General features: G+C 44.6%; 1 protein-coding gene across 6 annotated transcripts in view; it reads left to right on the forward strand.

Moving 5' to 3' along the window:
• The window catches only part of CLHC1 (clathrin heavy chain linker domain containing 1), a 171,469-nt gene that overhangs the window by 52,715 nt on the left and 99,610 nt on the right, over positions 1–19,144 (forward strand). For 4 of the 6 annotated variants that reach the window (XM_073791647.1, XM_073791649.1, XM_073791652.1 and 1 more), the window contains one exon: positions 4,519–4,664. The exons of 1 other annotated variant lie outside the window; for it this stretch is intronic. In XM_073791647.1, the coding sequence (XP_073647748.1) occupies positions 4,519–4,664 (146 nt within the window). Of the gene's footprint in view, positions 1–4,518; positions 4,665–13,022; positions 13,130–19,144 lie in introns of those variants that run through there. One more of the 6 variants, XM_073791650.1, reaches the window with a different exon arrangement.

A 19,144-nucleotide genomic window follows, 5' to 3' on the forward strand; every position in this document is an offset into this window, starting at 1 on the left:
GGCTCTAGAGTGCAGGCTCAGTAGTTGTGGCGCACGGACTTAGTTGCTTCACGGCATGTGGGATCTTCCCGAACAAAGGATCAAACCCGTGTCCCTTGCATTGTCAGGTGGATTCTTAACCACTGCGCCACCAGGGAAATCCCGCTAGTCACATTTTAAAATATAACATTCTGTTGGCAATCTTTGGTAATTTAAGGACCATTCTTTTTTTTTCCCCCTAATTTTTTAATTGTGGTAAAATACATCTTAACCATTTTAAAGTGTCCAGTTCACTGGTATTAAATACGTTCATAATGTATTACCACCATCCATTTCTATAACTCTTTTCATCTTGTATATAAAATTGAAACTCTATACTTATTAAACAGTAACTTCCCTCTTTCCTCCCCACAGCCCCTGGCAACCACCATTCTACTTTCTGTCTATGATTTTTGAGTAAGTACCTCATATAAATGGAATCATACAGTATTTGTCTTTTTGTGACTGGCTTATTTCACTTAGCATAAAAATTGAACATGAAATTACTATATGGGGCTTCTCTGGTGGCGCAGTGGTTGAGAGTCTGCCTGCCGATGCAGGGGACACGGGTTCATGCCCCGGTCCAGGAAGATCCCACATGCCGCGGAGTGGCTGGGCCCGTGAGCCATGGCCGCTGAGCCTGCGCATCCGGAGCCTGTGCTCCACAACGGGAGAGGCCACAACAGTGAGGGACCTGCGTACCGCAAAAAAAAAAAAAAAATTACTATATGACCCAGCAATTCCACTTTGGGGTATATACCAAAAAGAACTGGAAGCACAGTCTTGAAGAGATGCTTGTACACCCATGATCATAGCAGCATTATTCAAATAGCTAAAATGTGGAAGCAGGTATCCATTGACCAATGAATAAATAAGCAAAATATGGTATATGTGTACAATGGAATATTATTCAGCCTTAAAAAGGAAGAAAATTCTGACATATGCTACAACATGAATGAACCTTGAGGACATTATACTAAGTTAAATAAGCCAGTAGCAAAAAGGCGTATACTGTATGATTTTATTTATACGAGGTACTTAGTAGTCAAAATCATAAAGACAGAAAGTAGAATGGTGGTTTCCAGGGGCTAGGGAGAGGGCAGAATGGGGATTTATTGTTTAATAAGTATAGAGTTCCAGTTTTACAAGATGAAAGAGTTATAGTGATGGGTGGTAGTAATGGTAGCACATTATGAATGTATTTAATACCACTGAATTGGACACTTAAAAATGGTTAAGATGGTAAAGTTCATTATGTGTATTTTACTACCAAAAAAAAAAAAAGACCATGCTACTTTAATAGCTCTGTCCCCACCCATTTTGGTTGTTGACTAAATTACATCTTTAAACACTGTGTGCCCAAAACCATAAACTAATAATTCTTTTAAATGCATTAGTCTCCTAAATGATGTAGAAGACAAAATTTAGGGTTACAAACCAAAGTCACAGGGACTTCCCTGGTGGGCCAGTGGTTAAGAATCCGCCTGCCAATGCAAGGAACATGGGCTCAATCCCTGGTCCAGGAAGATCCCACATGATGCGGAGCAACTAAGCCCATGCCCCACAACTACTGAGCCTGCACTCTAGAGCCTGCGAGCCACAACTACTGAAGCCCAAGCGCCTAGAGCCCATGCTCCACAACAAGAGAAGCCACTGCAATGATAAGCTCATGCACTGCAACTAGAGAAAGCCCACATGCAGAAAAAAGACCCAATGCAGCCAAAAAAAAAAAAAAACCAAAGTAACTAATACTAGCATTTTGACTAATAATTTAAAAAAATATACTAGTCTCTTAAATCATATAGATGACAAAAGGGGGAGTTACAAACCATCGTTACAATAATATGAACTTTTATAGTTGCTTATGTGTTTACTTTATTGAGATCTTTATTTCTCCATATGGCTTTGAGTTACTGTCTAGTGTCTTGTCATTTCACCCTGCAGGACTCCTGGAGCACTGCTTTCAGAGAAGGTCTGGTGGTAACAAACTGTCCACTTTCATTTATCTGAGAATGTCTTAATTTTTCCCTCACTCTTGAAGGACAGTTTTGCTGGATCTAGGATTCTTACTTGACATTTTTTATTTTTTTTTCTTTTAGCATTTTGAATAGCACTGCCTCTGGCCTCCAAAGCTTGTTTCTGATGAGAAATCTTCAATAATCTTACTGAAGATCCCTTATATATGATGAATCACTTCTCTCTTGCTGTTTTCAAGATACTCTTTTTGTTTTTGTCTTTTGAAAGTTTGATTATATTATGTCTCAGTGTGGGTTTCTTTGAGTTCATCTAGTTTGGAGTTCACTGAGATTCTTGGATATTTATTTCATGTCTTTCATCAAATCTGAGAAGTTTTCAGCCATTATTTCACCAAATATTCTCTCTCTCTTTTCCCTCTCTCTTCTTTTGGGACTCCCACATGTATATGGTGGTCCCCTTAATGGTGTCCTATAGGTCCCATAGGCTCTGGTTTTTTTCTTCTTCAGTTTTTTTTTCTTTCTGTTCCTCAGACTCAATATTTCCATTTTTCTATCTACTGCTGAAATCTGCCTTTGAATCCCTCTAGTGAATTTTTCATTTCAGTTATTGTACTTTTCAATTCCAGAATTTCTTTTTGGTTTATTTTTAGGTTTTCTATCTCTTTATTGATATTTTTATTTCATTCAGCCATCATTTTCTTGTCTTTATTCACCTCTCCCTTTAGTTCTTTGTGCAACTTTAAAACAGTTTTAAGTAAGTCTTTGTCTAGTAGATCTGAAATCAGTTCTGTTTCAGGGATAATTTCTGTTGATTTTCTTTTTTTCCTTTGGATGGGCCATACTTTCCTATTTCTTTATATGCCTTGTGATTTTTTGTTGAAAACTGAACTTTTTTTTTTTTTTTTTTTTTGTCTGTGCTGCATGGTTTGTAAGATCTTAGTTCCCCGACCAGGGATTGAACCTGGGCCCTCAGCAATGAAAGCCTAGAGTCCTGACCACTGGACCACCAGGGAATTCCTGAAAACTGGACATTTGAATCTAATAATTTGGTAACTCTGTAAATCAGCTTCTCTCCCTTCCCTAGGGTTTTCTGTTTTTGTTTCTGTTTTCGTTTTTGTTTCTGTTTTGATTGTTGTAAGTTGTCTCTGTGCCAGGGATCTGCTTGAGGTGTAAACTTAACGTTTTCTCAGATCTTTTCTGAGCCTGTGCTTTCCTCTGAGTGTGCATGATGACTTTCTAATTTCTCCTGTATATGGAATTGCTTTTGAATGTCCTACTCTTTCATATCTGTCCCCCAAAAAGGGAAAAGGAGAAAAATGGAAGGAGGAAAAGAATGAGTATTGGCCCTTTAAATCCCCAGAGGTCACTTCAGCTGGAGCAGAGAGGGACTTGCAACAGTGGAGAGAGGTGCAACTAGAGTTCTGGAGTAGCAATCAGTACTCAGAGCACAAATCCCTTATGTCTGGAAGACATGGTTCTTCTTGACCACCTTGGCTCCTGCAAGCTACGTGCAAGCTGCTCCAGGAACAGGTGCACAGCTGCCTGCCGTGGGGCTGTAGGTGTGGGATGGGTAGCTGCTACTGTACTAAGAGGTAAAATGGACTGAAGTTAACTGCACTTTACTGTCCAAGCCTTCGTCTGGAAGTTGCAAGCCTTCAGTAGCCTCCAGAGTCCCCATAGTTGCGTCAGACAGGTTCTGCCCGAGCAATTGTTGTTTAGGAGGCGAGACAGATTCCTGGTGCTCCCTACTCTGTCATCCTCCCAGAAGTATTTGTATTAATAAGAAGATGGCCCTTTAAAGAAAAAAAAAGTTACTCTACATTCAAATGTTTTAAATTCTAGTGCTTTTTCTCTTCTTGAGCTTTTCAAGTTGAAGTAGGGATGAGGGTGGAGTGAGTGGGGTGAATTTGGGCCTGGAGTTGAGGGCTTTGTTTTCTAGACAAAAGATTTCTTTTCAAGACATTTCAAAGGCTGTACTGTAGTGGGATCCTGCCCGTTATGCAGCAATCCCACACTGTTACACACTTGACCAGACCCTCGTGGCCTGGCTGACTTTTCTGTTTCTGCTACTCCACGTTGAAGCACAGGCTGTCTGCAAAGCTGTTGCTTATACCATAATTTCAGCTTTGAAAAATTCTGGCATGTTCAGTCTATTCTTTAGAAAAGTAAGAAATGTATACACAAAAATATCCCAGGCTGGTCAATTTACTGCCAGATTGTAGAAAGTCTATTTTCTCAAAATCATTGAGATGGTTTCAGAACCAATTGAAGAGAGAACCTGGTTATTCTTCTTACACAGTATTCAATCCTTGATTCAAAGTGGGGGGGGGGGGATGAGATTATTACAGAGTTGAAAGCAAGACCCTGACCTAGGAAGTAATTCTGAGAATTCCTTGTTATTTTCTGACTCAGCCTGTCTAATCAGAGATCCCAACATAAAACATAGCTTTTGAAGGGAGCCCATGAGCCAAGGTCAAGCTTGCTTTCACCTCACAGTTGGGTTTCTCTTGTCTTTGTTCCTCAGCTCTGCCTCTATCAAAAATAAGACAGTGAGCTTGTGGGTCAAGCAGCTTGTAATTTCTCCAGGCCCATTGTGTGGAGAGGAGGAGAAACCACAATGCCTGAAGCCTCTTGAAGAGGTGAATACATTTGGAGGACATGGAATCATCTGTAAGTCAGACTTTCTTGATCCCAGTACTATCAACATTTTGGACAGAAAACTCTTTGTTGTGTGAGGCTGTCCTTGCCCCGTAGGATGTTTAGCGGCATTCTGGCCTCTATCCACTAGATGGCGGTAGCTCTCCCTACTCGCCACCCCAACCAGTCAAGACGAGCCGAAACGTCTCTAGGCCTTGCCAAGTGGTTGAAAACCACTGGTGTTAAGTTTTCCTAATGAGTATAAAAACCCTACCAATCCAGAGTTAAACATAATAATTATTCAGTGGATCAAAGATAGCCAGATAAGTGAATGTACCTCCTTTATTTCTCTCTCCTACATAAATCGTTATTTACCGTACAGATCCAGGAAGCATCCTGAGATAAGTGCAGGGAAACAAGCAAATAAAATAGGGCTTATCTCACTTTCAATTCATAACTCAAATCTAAATATCTCAAGGGTTCTTGACAAGAAAGAAATAGCTAATGTGCTCAGATTCTTCTCATAGGCAGAAGCATGCGACCCCCCAACATGAGCTGCCCGCCTCTGGCTGTGTTCTGCAGAATCCCCCCACCCCTCCCCATTCTCTGGGGGGGCACAGTGGCTTCTCTGTTCCCAGGAACCATGCAGCCTCAGTTCTTTTTTTCTTCCCACCTCTTGATCCCTTCCCACCTCTTCAGTTAGAAGCCCTGTTAGGTTCTTCAGGCTGTGGGAATGCTGGCTTTGAAAAGTAGAAACCAAGGACAGTGCCCTTGTTGACTTATTGATGGTGCCTTGTTACTGTGCCATTTGCCACGCAGGATGGTAAAGCTGACTCTAATAGAAGAAAAATTGATAGCCATTAAATTGACCAAGATTTGAAAGAGATTCCTTTGTGGCCTTTACAGAAGGCCACAGACGTGATGATGGGATGGAAAGTATAACCTTTGGCAAAAAAAAAAAAAAAAATAGTGGAAATGGGATCATTCACCTTGAATAAGAGATTGAAGATGAATCGTGAGATGTCACTAAACCGATAAGCTTATGTTTTCTACCTCTGCCTAAGATAGCAGAAAGAAATCAATACATGCAGGATGCGAGGAATTTAAATTTACTGTAGGAGAACATTTCTGATAGTTAATTAAGGTTTATCAACTTTACATGGGGTGCCAGCTCCAGGGTGGCTTTGGAATCGTCTTTAAACGTCTTTAAGAATTGCCTGTACTGGATTCTGGCTGCCTGGCTCAGGTAGGGTGTGGTCCTGCAAGGGGAGGAATGGCCTGTTTGGTCTCACTGCTCAGGCACGTGGATGGCGATGAGGTGACAGCCTGTCACCTAGACAGAGCCTTAACTCCATTTTCTAAATCGGGACTTGGGCCATGTGCTTTCCACAGGTGTGAGTTACTTGGCCAGATTCAACAGATGGAGGTTTTCTCTCTGCTTTCAGTGTGGCTCTGTATGTTTACTCTGTAATCAGAGCTGCCACTTGGGTTCCCCCAAGCTGATTCTGAAATGGAGGCTATTTTCTAGGGTGGCACCCATGGTCTCAGCACTATGGGAGGAGGGGGGAGAAAGTAGGATCCAGCAGAGGGAGAAGGTAAGCTCTGTAGCAATCCCAACAAAGAGCTCAGCTGACCACATGGCAAGTTCAGAGGCTGGAATGGACCCTTTCAGGTGTCCCCAGTTGAGGCAAGAGGGCTGGGCCTTTATCTACCTGTGGATGAGTCACTGCCCCTGAAGAAGGCAAGACCTTGGGCAGAGCAGCTTCCTTTAGCCCAGGCACTCCCCAAAGAGGGTTTGACAGCTGGAGGTCTTCTTCTAGCAGCATTCCCACCATGGGGAATAAACCCTCCATAAAAGAAAGGGGACCTGGGGGTGCATCCCTGTGTTCACCACAGGCAGCTTTCCCTACCTTCTACTCACATCTGAGACTTGTCTTTACACTTTACCTATTAATACAAGAAGCATTTTCCCTCCTCCAGGAACATATCTCCCTTAATCTTGTTCGCATCCAACCCTTGTCACCCTAGTTAGTACACAGAGTAAATGCAGTCTCAGATTCTGTTGATTCTGAAATGTATTCTATTCTCCCTCCCACCTTCCCCCACTTCCTCACTTCCCTCCTTCAACTCTCATCAGGCAGATTCACCTGCTTCCAATTTGAGCCTCCTGACAGCCAGCCTGGATGGCAAGTTATGTGTCAGCTGATTTCTTCCTCTTTGGAGTTTTTCCATTATTCCCTTAATAGCCACATATTCCCCCTCTGCCCTCTGCCAATACCTTGTGCGTGAATTCCCAGGACAGTAGTGCAGCTGGCCTGGAGTCTGGGTTAGCTCAGCCCCTAGCTTGTGAGACTTTGATCACGGCCTGTTTTCTCGATTAGCTGTCTAAAACGAGGAGAGGCCATTGGACTAGGTGATCCCCAACATCGCTTTTTAACTCCAACATTCAATGACTTTTTAATTTGAAGGATTTTCACAAAGGAAAATGGGAACCAAAAGGGATTCCAGATTCCACCGTCTTCACTTCCTATCCCACCCACATAGGAGATTGGAGCCTCCTTTCCCAAATAAATGCAAGATGTGGGATTAGTTATGGCACACTCTGAAATGTCTGGGAGAGTGAAAGTTTAGAATCCCCAAAACATTTTGGAAACCAGTCTGAACTGAAATCAGAAAATTCTTAGCAGCCCATCTTGCGGCTGCACTTAGCCTCCGCCTGTGAGGCTCTCCTGTGAGGTGAGTGAATGTGAATCAGGACTTGTGTTGAGCTGTAACCAAATTCCTGAAATGCTCAGGGAGTCCATTGCAGCAAGAGTGGTTTCCTGCTGGTTTTATTCTACTGGTCCCCCTCCCCTTTTCTTAATCTTAGAGGATTTAGCTATCACTATTGGTATTTTCTGTAGCCTTTGTCTTTTGTTTGTTTTTTTGCATGAGACTGGGCCAGGGTAAACTTTGGCCCTTGAAGGGAACTCAGGCTCAGGGGGCCAGGTAAAGACCCTTCAAATTGTCCTTTCTTTTTTTTTTTTTTAACATCTTTATTGGAGTATAATTGCCTTACAATGGTGTGTTAGTTTCTGCCTTATAACAAAGTGAATCAGCTATACATATACATATATCCCCATAACTCCTCCCTCTTGAGTCTTCCTTCCAGCCTCCCTATCCCACCCCTCTAAGTGGTCACAAAGCACCCAGCTGATCTCCCTGTGCTGTGCAGCTGCTTCCCACTAGCTATCTATTTTACATTTGGTAGTGTATATATGTCCATGCCACTCTCACTTCGTCCCAGCTAATCCTTCCCCCTCCCCGTGCCCTCAAGTCCATTCTCTACATCTGTGTCTTTATTCCCGTCCTGCCCCTAGGTTCTTCAGAACCATTTTTTTTTTTTTAGATTCCATATATATTTGTTAGCATACGGTATTTGTTTTTCTATTTCTGACTTCACTCTGTATGACAGACTCTAGATTCATCCACCTCACTACAAATAACTCAATTTTGTTTCTTTTTATGGCTGAGAAATATTCCATTGTGTATATGTGCCACATCTTCTTGATCCATTCATCTGTTGATGGACACTTAGGTTGCTTCCATGTCCTGGCTATTGTAAATAGAGCTGCAATGAACATTGTGGTACATGACTCTTTTTGAATTATGGTTTTCTCAGGGTATATGCCCAGTAGTGGGACTGCTGGGTCATATGGTAGTTCTATTTTTAGTTTTTTCAGGAACCTCCATATTGTTATCCATAGTAGCTGTATCAATTTACATTCCCACCAACAGTGCAAGAGGGTTCTCTTTTCTCCACACCCTCTCCAGCATTTATTGTTTGTAGATTTTCTGATGATGGCCATTCTGACCGGTGTGAGGTGATACCTCATTGTAGTTTTGATTTGCATTTCTCTAATGATTAATGATGTTGAGCATACTTTCATGTGTTTGTTGGCAGTCTGTATATCTTCTTTGGAGAAATGTCTGTGTAGGTCTTCTGCCCATTTTTTGATTGGGTTGTTTGTTTTTTGGATATTGAGCTGCATGAGCTGCTTGTAAATTTTGGAGATTAATCCTTTGTCAGTTGCTTCATTTGCAAATATTTTCTCCCATTCTGAGGGTTATCTTTTCATCTTGTTTATGGTTTCCTTTGCTGTGCAAAAGGGTTTTAAGTTTCATTAGGTCCCATTTGTTTATTTTTAGTTTTATTTCCATTTCTCTAGGAGGTGGGTCAAAAAGGATCTTGCTGTGATTTAGGTCATAGAGTGTTATGCCTATGTTTTCCTCTAAGAGTTTTATGGTGTCTGGCCTTACATTTAGGTCTTTAATCCATTTTGAGTTTATTTTTGTGTATGGTGTTAGGGAGTGTTCTAATTTCATTCTTTTACAGGTAGCTGTCCAGGTTTCCTAGCACCACTTATTGAAGAGGCTGTCTTTTCTCCATTGTATATTCTTGCCTCCTTTATCAAAGATAAGGTGACCATATGTGCGTGGGTTTATCTCTGGGCTTTCTATCCTGTTCCATTGATCTATATTTCTGTTTTTGTGCCAGTACCATACTGTCTTGATTACTGTAGCGTTATAGTATAGTCTGAAGCCTGGGAGCCTGATTCCTCAAGCTCCGTTTTTCTTTCTCAAGATTGCTTTGGCTATTCGGGGTATTTTGTGTTTCCATACAAATTGTGAAATTTTTTGTTTGAGTTCTGTGAAAAATGCCATTGGTAGTTTGATAGGGATTGCATTGAATCTGTAGATTGCTTTGTGTAGTAGAGTCATTTTCACAATGTTGATTCTTCCAGTCCAAGAACATGGTATATCTCTCCATCTGTTTGTATCATCTTTAATTTCTTTCATCAGTGTCTAATAGTTTTCTGCATACAGGTCTTTTGTCTCCTTAGGTAGGTTTATTCCTAGGTATTTTATTCTTTTTGTTGCAGTGGTAAATGGGAGTGTTTCCTTAATTTCTCTTTCAGATTTTTTCATCATTAGTGTATAGGAATGCAAGACATTTATGTGCATTAATATTGTATCCTGCTACTTTACCAAATTCATTGATTAGCTCTAGTAGTTTTCTGGTAGCATCTTTAGGATTCTCTATGTATAGTATCATGTCATCTGCAAACAGTGACAGCTTTACTCCTTTTCCGATTTGGATTCCTTTTATTTCTTTTTCTTTTCTGATTGCTGTGGCTAAAACTTCCACAAGTATGTTGAATAATAGTGGTGAGAGTGGACAACCTTGTCTTGTTCCTGAACTTAGAGGAAATGGTTTCAGTTTTTCGCCATTGAGAGCAATGTTGGCTGTGGGTTTGTCATATATGGCCTTTATTATGTTGAGGTAAGTTCCCTCTATGCCTTCATTCTGGAGAGTTTTTATCATAAATGGGTGTTGAATTTTGTTGAAAGCTTTTTCTGCATCTATTGAGATAATCATATGGTTTTTCTCCTTCAATTTGTTAATATGGTGTATCACATTGATTGATTTGCATATACTGAAGAATCCTTGCATTCCTGGGATAAACCCCACTTGATCATGGTGTATGATGCTTTTAATGTGCTGTTGGATTCTTTTTGCTAGTATTTTGTTGAGGATTTTTGCATCTATGTTCATCAGTGATATTGGCCTGTAGTTTTCTTTCTTTGTGACATCTTTGTCTAGTTTTGGTATCAGGGTGATGGTGGCCTCATAGAATGATTTTGGGAGTGTTCCCCCCGCTGCTATATTTTTGAAGAGTTTGAGAAGGATGGGTGTTAACTCTTCTCTAAATGTGTGATAGAATTAGCCTGTGAAGCCATCTGGTCCTAGGCTTTTGTTTGTTGGAAGATTTTTAATTACAGTTTCAATTTCAGTGCTTGTGATTGGTCTGTTCATATTTTCTATTTCTTCCTGATTCAGTCTTGCCAGGTTGCGCATTTCTAAGAATTTGTCCATTTCTTCAAGGTTGTCCATTTTATTGGCATAGAGTTGCTTGTGGTAATCTCTCATGATCTTTTGTGTTTCTGCAGTGTCAGTTGTTACTTCTCCTTTTTTATTTCTAATTCTATTGATTTGAGTCTCCTCCCTTTTTTTCTGGATGAGTCTGGCTAATGGTTTATCAATTTTGTTTATCTTCTCAAAGAACCAGCTTTTAGTTTTATTGATCTTTCCTATTGTTTTCTTTATTTCTTTTTCATTTATTTCTGATCTGATCTTTATGAATTCTTTCCTTCTGCTAACTTTGGGGTTTTTTTGTTCTTCTTTCTTTAATTGCTTTAGGTATAAGTTTAGGTTGTTTATTTGAGTTGGTTCTTGTTTCTTGAGGTAGGATTGTATTGCTATAAACTTTCCTCTTAGAACTGCTTTTGCTGCATCCCATAGGTTTTGGGTCTTCGTGTCTCTAGTGTCATTTGTTTCTAGGTATTTTTTTATTTCCTCTTTGATTTCTTCAGTGATCTCTTGGTTATTTAGTAATGTATTGTTTAGCCTCCATGTGTTTGTATTTTTTACAGATTTTTTCCTGTAATTGTAATCTTGTCCTTTCTTCTTGAGGCTGACTGTCTCATTCAGTAATGACAGACCATGATAAATGGGTTGCATACAGTAAATATAGCACAGAGCATGGAAGCTGGAGAGAAATAGCTTGTGGAAAAGTGAACCTGGGTCTTCCCTGGTGGTGCAGTGGTTGAGAGTCCGCCTGCCGATGCAGTGGGCACGGGTTCATGCCCCGGTCCAGGAGGATCCCACATGCAGTGGAGCGGCTGGGCCCGTAAGCCATGGCCGCTGAGCCTGCGCATCTGGAGCCTGTGCTCCGCAATGGGAGAGGCCACAGCAGTGAGCGGCCCATGTACTGCAAAAAAAAAAATAGTGAACCTGGCTGTTGAAGAGCAGAGTTGAGCTTATTTGCATAGTAACTCAGGTGTGGTTACTTATTTATGAAGCACATTTCCTCTGAGGTGTGGAAAATAGGCTGTGAACCTGATTCTGCCCTTGAACACTCATGGTCAGGAGGCAGAGCCCAGTGTGACCCCCCAACCCTCCCCGTACCCCCTCCCTGGTGCTCCTGTTACTTCCCTGAGCTTCCTCTTGTCTTCCCTTCTTGCTAGACTGTGAGATCCTGGAGGGCAGGGACAGTGTTTGGTCACCATTTTTTCCCTGTGCCCAGCGACTCACCTGGCACAATGGCAGGCCTTCAGTAAATACATATGTCATGAATGGCATTTGGCAGCCAAGCCTGCAACTACCTGGACGTTGGAGGGAGATAAATACAAAAGAGGAGGAGAGGACTTGGAGCTCCCAAACTAGACACCCGCCCTGAAGCCAGAGGAGGAAGTAAAGTTAGAAACAGAGAGACAGAAATAGCGCCATTTGAAGAAGGGGTCAGCTGTGGACCTCTTGCAGGAGAAAATCCCAAACAAACTTGATCTTCTTCCAAGTGAATGATTTGACTCCTCCAGAACAAGGAAAAAAACAAAAACAAAACAACCCACATAATTCCCCACCCCTGCCAATAAAAATGCCTCTACCCCAAACAGCAATTGCTCCAGACTCATAATGGTGCCCCAGTTACACAGCAGAAAGAACAAAGAAGTGATTTAAGCATCTTGAAACTGAAATAGCTATTGCCAAACACCAGAGGATCAGCGAATCATTAGATTGCAGAAAATTCAGAACCCCTGAGGCCTCTGTATTCTTCCATCCTGATGTCAGACTGCTGGCAGCCCACGCTGAGCTGCTTTATAAGACCATGCAGCTAGGCCACTAGAAAGATGAGAGGAGGGAGGAAAGGCCAGCTGGCCTTGCTGGGGGTTTGGAAGCTCTGCATTGAAGATACCTTAACCAGCATTGGACACTATCGTTTCTCTGCTCCCAGTGATGAATGAGGCCAAGGCTGGGCCTTTTAGCTGATTAGACACAGATGTGGATGTCTCTGAGTTTATCAGTCAGGGGCCTGGCAGGAATACAGAATTTATCCCAGGTGGTTCAAATAGAAAGACTTTAATAAAAGCATCCACAGAGCAGCAAGCAGGGTTGAGGGAACAAATACGGAACATTGAGGTACCTGAAGACTTGCGTTGGGGGAGCCATTACTTCCCTAAGGCCAAAGGGCAAAGGGAAGAAGGAAGTCTTGGTGCCTGACCCAGTGGGACTGCGGCTGTGGAGGAAGGGCCTCCAGAGACAGGGCTCCAGGGCAGGGAGGGAGTGGGGAAGAAATCCCTGCCCGTTTTTGCTGCCTCATGTTGGCCAAACCGGAAGCCAGCCAGCAAGGGTGCTCAGGATGGTGCCTTCCTCAGGGGTCAGCTCCTGGGGCTGAGAACACGTGGAGGTGAGTCAGATGGAGGTCAGTCAGTACACTGACCACTAACCTGATTGCCATATAGCTACATTTCCTATAGCTTCTTACATGTTATCTCATTTAATTCTCATAGGTACTCTAAAGCCGGCTGAGCCTGGGATTCTGCAGAATACCAGAGCTTGTGGGCATAGCGCACACTCATGCCTAATGGCGGGTTCGGGCTGATGAGCTGACAAGAGGGAAGCGTGTTGAAAACCTATCATCAGGAGCTAGAGGCCAAAGGGACTCTAAACGTCAGTTAGAAATGAAGTCACTGGGACGGTGACTGTGAACAATTTGTCGGCTTTCTTCAGCCTTTGTAATTTATGCTTTTTATCCTGAATGTTTCACAACAGTAAGGCTGTCTTCTGCTCAATAGGCAGTCCTGTCAGGGAGAGAATCTTGTGGGTTGCTGTGGGAAGTGACGGTGCTTTGCAGAAAGATCAGGTCAGGTCCCAGGAGTCATGGTTGAGGGAGGAAAGGGAAGCAGAAAGGCCAGAAGCCAGCTGTCCTGAGGAGGGGGTATGGCTGGGCCCAGGGGCACAGGGCCTGTGCTCTGTCTCTGACTCCTCAGAGCTAGGAATCTCCCCCTGGTGGTTCTGCTTCCCTGCCTGAGGTTGAGCTGGGAGCTGTTCGCGGCATAGGTGCAAGCTGGAGTGAGTGACCTTCCAACAACTCGGGGCAGCAGACACTGACAGTGGGTCTACTTTACTGTAAGGTAATCCAAGCAAGAGCCGCCACTTGATATGAAGGGCAAGTTCTTATCACCAAATAAATATTTCATCATTCGAGGCTCCAGTGAATCGAGGCATGGACAGGGCTTCGGTGCACACCTGAGTCCCCTGCCCCCTCTCAGATGTCCAGTGGCTCCTGCCCGGGGCGGGGGGAGAAGGAAGGCCTGTGGCTGAGCCATTAGAGGAGGTAGGAGAGGGCTTCCCCTCCATAACCTCCACCCAAGTGCTGAGTCACTCAGGTAGATCACCTCTCTGCGCCTTAGTTTTCTCAGCTGCAAAATGGAAATGATTTCCCAGCCCAGTTCTAGGGCCCTTTCTTGTTGCAGAGACCAAGTGTGATAACACAGGAAGGCATTTTGGAAGGCAGAAAATGTCACATCAAGTGTACCAATTATTAATACCAACAGTGTCTTTTCAGAAAATGTCCCTCAAGAGGCCTAAACCATACTTGAGTTACTTTTATTCATTCATTTATACATTTAACAGATATTTACTGAGTACCTGCCATGTGCCAGGGGTTTATTTTCTGCCTTATGGATTGGCAGGGTGCTCTGTATTCGTTTCTCCATTCACCAGTCCTGCCCTTCAGAGGTTTTATTTTAACCTCTGCTCTCCAGGGTTGACAGGGAGTATATAAGTAAGTCGAATGCTTGTTGGGGTTGATGAGGAATATATTGACTGAAATGAGATTTCAATGCCCCTGCTCATTACCTCCAGTCGTACTGAGGTTCTGCCTTTTTGCCGAAGGAGCTGCAGGCTGGGTGTGAGTAGGGAGCTGAGTAGCCCTGCAGGGCACCATGGCAACCACGATGAGGGACTGCCACCAGGGAGTTTAATGTCACGTTGTACCTTGAAGCTCATCAGCTGTGGGCCCAGCAGAAAAGTAACCCTTCCCTATTCTGGGAGGTGGAAAAAAGGAAGAGAGCCAGGTGTGATGGATGCAGCTCAGGCAGGACTGTATTAGTATCTGATGAATATGCTGATTTCATCAGAGGGGAGTTTTCCCTTTCAGTGGAACCTCTGCTTGCTGGGAACTCGGGAGGCCAGGCCTCAGCAATGGAGAAAGGCACACATGCTGCTTGGTTATTAAATCCTGGGATGTCTTCTCAGGACATTTGCCTCAGAGCAAGAAGCATGGGGGTGGGATAGAGATAAATTAGGAGTTTGGGATTAACATAAACACACTACCTATATAAAATTGGTAAACAACAAGGACCTACTGTATAGCACAGGGAACTATACTCAATATCTTGTAATAACCTATAATGGAAAAGAATCTGGAAAAGAATATATATATGTATAACTGAATCACTTTGCTGTACACTTGAAACTAACACAACATTGTAAATTAAGTATACTTCAATAAAAAAATAAAATAAAATTCCAAGACAAAAAAAGAAAAAAAGAAGCATAGGAATAGAGGGGCTCCCACACGGTGGGGAAGTTCAGAATTCCCTGCCTGTCCTGAAGGGGAATCCTCCTGACTTAGTCCTGCCTTCCTGTCCTCAGATCCGTCGCCTCCGGGTGTGTGATATTTTGTTGTTCCTTTGTTTAGTTCATAAATCAACCCTCCTACGGCTCTCATTTCCTAGTAGGACATGTTGGTGGGCACCCAGTAGATGCCTGGATTATCTGATAAAAGCAGCCTCAGTCCAGAAGAAAATTGTCTGTGAAGAATCACTAAACAAGTACAAAATAGTGTCCTTGTTGAAACAGAAAAGGAAATAAATGTGAGACAGGGTCTTGGGAACTTAGTGTCCCTTGGTTCTTTCAAAATATGCTCCAACTCCAGGACCTCAGGGAGGCAGGTGCCAGTAGGGGAGCAGACAAGCAAAACCCTTGCCTTGGTTCACCCACCACTTCACGGCTCTGGCGGAATCAGCCCAGTCTCAAATACTTGGTAGTAGGCCTTGTCTGCTAGGAATTGGTGCTTCTGCATCTCTCTCCTTTTATCTTGCTTTCTTGTCATCCCCACACCGACCTCTTTAAACAAATCTAGCCTCCTCTTTTGCCTCATCAAACCTGCAGGCAGGCCCAGGGGCTGAATAGGAGCTGCGTCCAGCGGTGAAGGTGGGCCTCATATGATGATGAGGGGGATGATGGTGATGATGAGGACACAACACCAGCTCCTCCTGTCACGATCACTAGTTAATAGGAGCACAGTGATGATGGGGGTTGACAGCCCTGCAGCGGGTTTACCTTATTTTAGCTTCTCTTTGCAGAGGTGATTTAGGACTTCATAAAACTCTTCCCTGAGCTCTGGCATTTGTCCTTCATTGTTTCTCAGACCCAGGATACTATTTTGGTTTAGAAAGTTCGCTTCTTTGTGCTGCCGCAGGTAGTGGCTGCCAGCTCCTCAGAGGAGAGGACCCAGAGGTTGTCTATTTTCAGAGGCACTGCACCGGCTGCCCGTTCAAGATTGATTTTTTTAGATTGTTCCCTGTAATTGCACGGCACTATGCTGCCCTGGCCCAGGGCCCGTGCAGAGATTTTTTTTTTTTTTTGGCGGTACACAGGCCTCTCACTGTTGTGGCCTCTCCCGTTGCAAAGCACAGGCTCCAGACGCGCAGGCTCAGCAGCCATGGCTCACGGGCCCAGCCACTCTGTGGCATGTGGGATCCTCCCGGACCGGGGCACGAACCCGTGTCCCCTGCATCGGCAGGCGGACTCTCAACCACTGCGCCACCAGGGAAGCTCCCGTGCAGAGATTTTGACTTGAAATGTCTTGCTTCATTCTCTGGAAGCTGCTGACTCTCACTCCTCCGGCTGCGGCCCCCAGCTTGTAACTGATGTCCTCCTTAGCTGAGCTAAGAGGTCTGAGAGGAGAGGGCGTCCACACTCATTTGCTGGACCAGCAGTCTGCCTTCTGCTCTTGAGGTTGCTTCAGTCCTGTGATGAATGGTGGTGGGGGTTGGGGGGAAGGGTGGGTGCTGAGCCAAGGGAAGTTCTTAAAGAAAGATAACACGTTAACATCAGAAATCTGCAGAATAAGACTTTGAAAACACCCCGAGAGGAGAAATATACTACATCTGGAGATAGAAATGAGGTTAGGCACCAAATTTTCCTTTGCAGAATTAGCACTTCTTGTGTGCTGGTGGGAGCAGTAGGTGGCAGCCTAATTAGGTGACGATTAAGTAAAAGGGTTGTACCCGGGGCTTCTCCCTTCCGCCACACTGCCCCAAACATCCCGTGACTCTTCCCCAGTGCAGTTGGTGCTGGCATGTAAGTGCTTGGTAGATGAAATCTTCAGTACAACTGAGGGCCGGAAATGGGACTGCTGGAGCTACACACAGGAGTACGTGGCTGGGGTAGAGAGAAGTGTGTTTGGGGTTTAGGGAAAACTGTATTTGATGACACAGAACAAGATCTTTAAGGGGCTGAGGCCACAGGATTCAGAGTATTTGCTGGGAGGAGGGGACAATGGTTCCTAGGTGAGTGCCACAGTATTCTATGAAGGACGTGCTGCTGTCGCTTTTTTCCACGTGAGGAAATTGCCCAGGGTCACACAGCAGGGGGCCACTTCTTCCAGGTGGTAGAGGACAGATGTGGGCCTGTTGGCGTCTGGACACTTTGCTAGGGGGAGGGGCACAGCCTCAACCCCCCCTCCCCTTCCCCAGCGGCCTCAGGCCAGGCTGCGGGAAGCAATGCCTCTGCCCGGCGGAAGTGGAAGGGGAGCCAGGCCATAGCAGCCTCGCTGTAGCAGAGCTCAGAGGGGCTGAGACCGCCCCTCCCTGGAGCCCGCTGCTGGGGACCTGCGTTCATTCTCTACAGCTGACCCCAGTCCTCATTCTTCCTCCCTCCAGGGACCTGTTGGCTGGAGGCCCAGGCTCTGCTGATAGAGAACTGATGGATTTCCTTAAATAGGAAGCCCTGTCACCCACCCATTCTCTCCCTTTGGCTGAGCTGGGTGGGGCCTCCTTAGGAGAAATCTCTCTTTATAGATTTGTTTTACCAGAAGCAGCTTTGGCAAAGGAGAGTGTGGCTGAACTCATGCCTTTGGTTGAGGGCCAGTTCACAGCCATCCAAAGTCTGTTGAGCCTGGGGGTTCACTGGAATAATAGTGCAGGTTGGAGGTTGGACAGGAGTCTGTACTCTCACTTCCTGTTTAGAAGGCGTGAAAAAGCCCAGGGGGCCACACTGACCATGCAGCCGAGTGCCTTCCCTTCCAGCAGAGGTCCCAGGGCCCCTGAGCCTGTGCAGGGAGCTCTAACCTTGGCTTTATAACAGACAAATTCAAGTTCTGGTTATCTCATTTTTATATTTGAGGACCTGGAGCAAATCATTCTAGGACTTGGTTTTCTCATCTGTGTAATGGATTTAACAGTCCCTGTGCTGCCTACCCACAGGGTTGTGGTCCAGGTTCCGAGGGGGAGCCTCTGTATGCATCAAGTGCTGGGTCAACACTGTTGATAAAGAGACAATCTTTTGTTTGCTCAGAAATAATACTCAGGGCCCGGAACAGGAAAGGTGTGCCTCAGCCATCTGTCTGCTCAGCGAGCTGCTTCTCTGTGGCTGTGGCCCATCAGCCTCTCTCTCTGGCAGTCCTGCCTCTTTCACATTGATTATAAAAATAACCACGCACCTCCTTCATTTTGCCATTTGGATTTTGCTTGACTGTTGGATTCACTCTTCTGTAACGCGGACTATCTTCTCCTTTTACACTCAGTTGATCTGAAATCGGATTTTACAGAATGGAGCAGAACTTCCCATTCTTTTGTTTATGAGGGGTTTGGGTTTTGTTTTTGAACCTTGTTTTGTTTTTACTGCTCAGAATTCCCCTGATACAGTTAGTTTTTCAACTTTGCATGTGATTAGAGGGAGAAGCCATTACAATGCTAACAGTCCCCTCCCCTAGGTGTGATTCTGCCTTGAAAAACAGTAAGGAGGGAGACAGGGCAGGCCCAGCCTCAAGTCATGCTCAGACCATGTCCATTCTTGGTGCACTTGGCAGTCATGAGTTTGGCAGAGCTTGGATGGGTCCATAAACTGGACCTGGGGTGAGGCCCCATCCCTCTGCTGATGGCTATGGGAAGCATCATGAGGACCCAGTCCCCCCCCCATCCCTAAATAGGCAGAGGCCTGGGGAAGCCCTGCTGGAGGCAGGACTCTGCTCCCCTCTTGACATGGTTGACCTTGTGTGTTTTGGGTGGGATGGAGAAAGAGACCACTGTGGGAAACTAGGAAAAGGCAGAGTGGCTGAACCCACAGAGGTGTCCCAGCTGCCCTTGCTTAACTGGAAGCAGAATCTTGCCCAGAGCCCCTTGTGAGCAGTGCAGTGAGACCGCACGCCCACACCCTGCCCACCCTGGAGGCTGGAACCAGTACCTGTTCCTCAGTGGTAGATACAAAAAAGAGCAGATAACGTCCCCATGCCTGAGGAACTCAAAAGCTTCCAGAGAGATCAAAGCAATCCCCAAAGCATGAAAACAACTGGGTGTGTGAGAGGATGGCGGATGCCTGGGCTCGCTCTGGCCTTCTGAAC

The sequence above is a fragment of the Tursiops truncatus genome, chromosome 14, assembly GCF_011762595.2.
Source record: "Tursiops truncatus isolate mTurTru1 chromosome 14, mTurTru1.mat.Y, whole genome shotgun sequence".
Lineage (NCBI taxonomy): Eukaryota > Metazoa > Chordata > Mammalia > Artiodactyla > Delphinidae > Tursiops > Tursiops truncatus.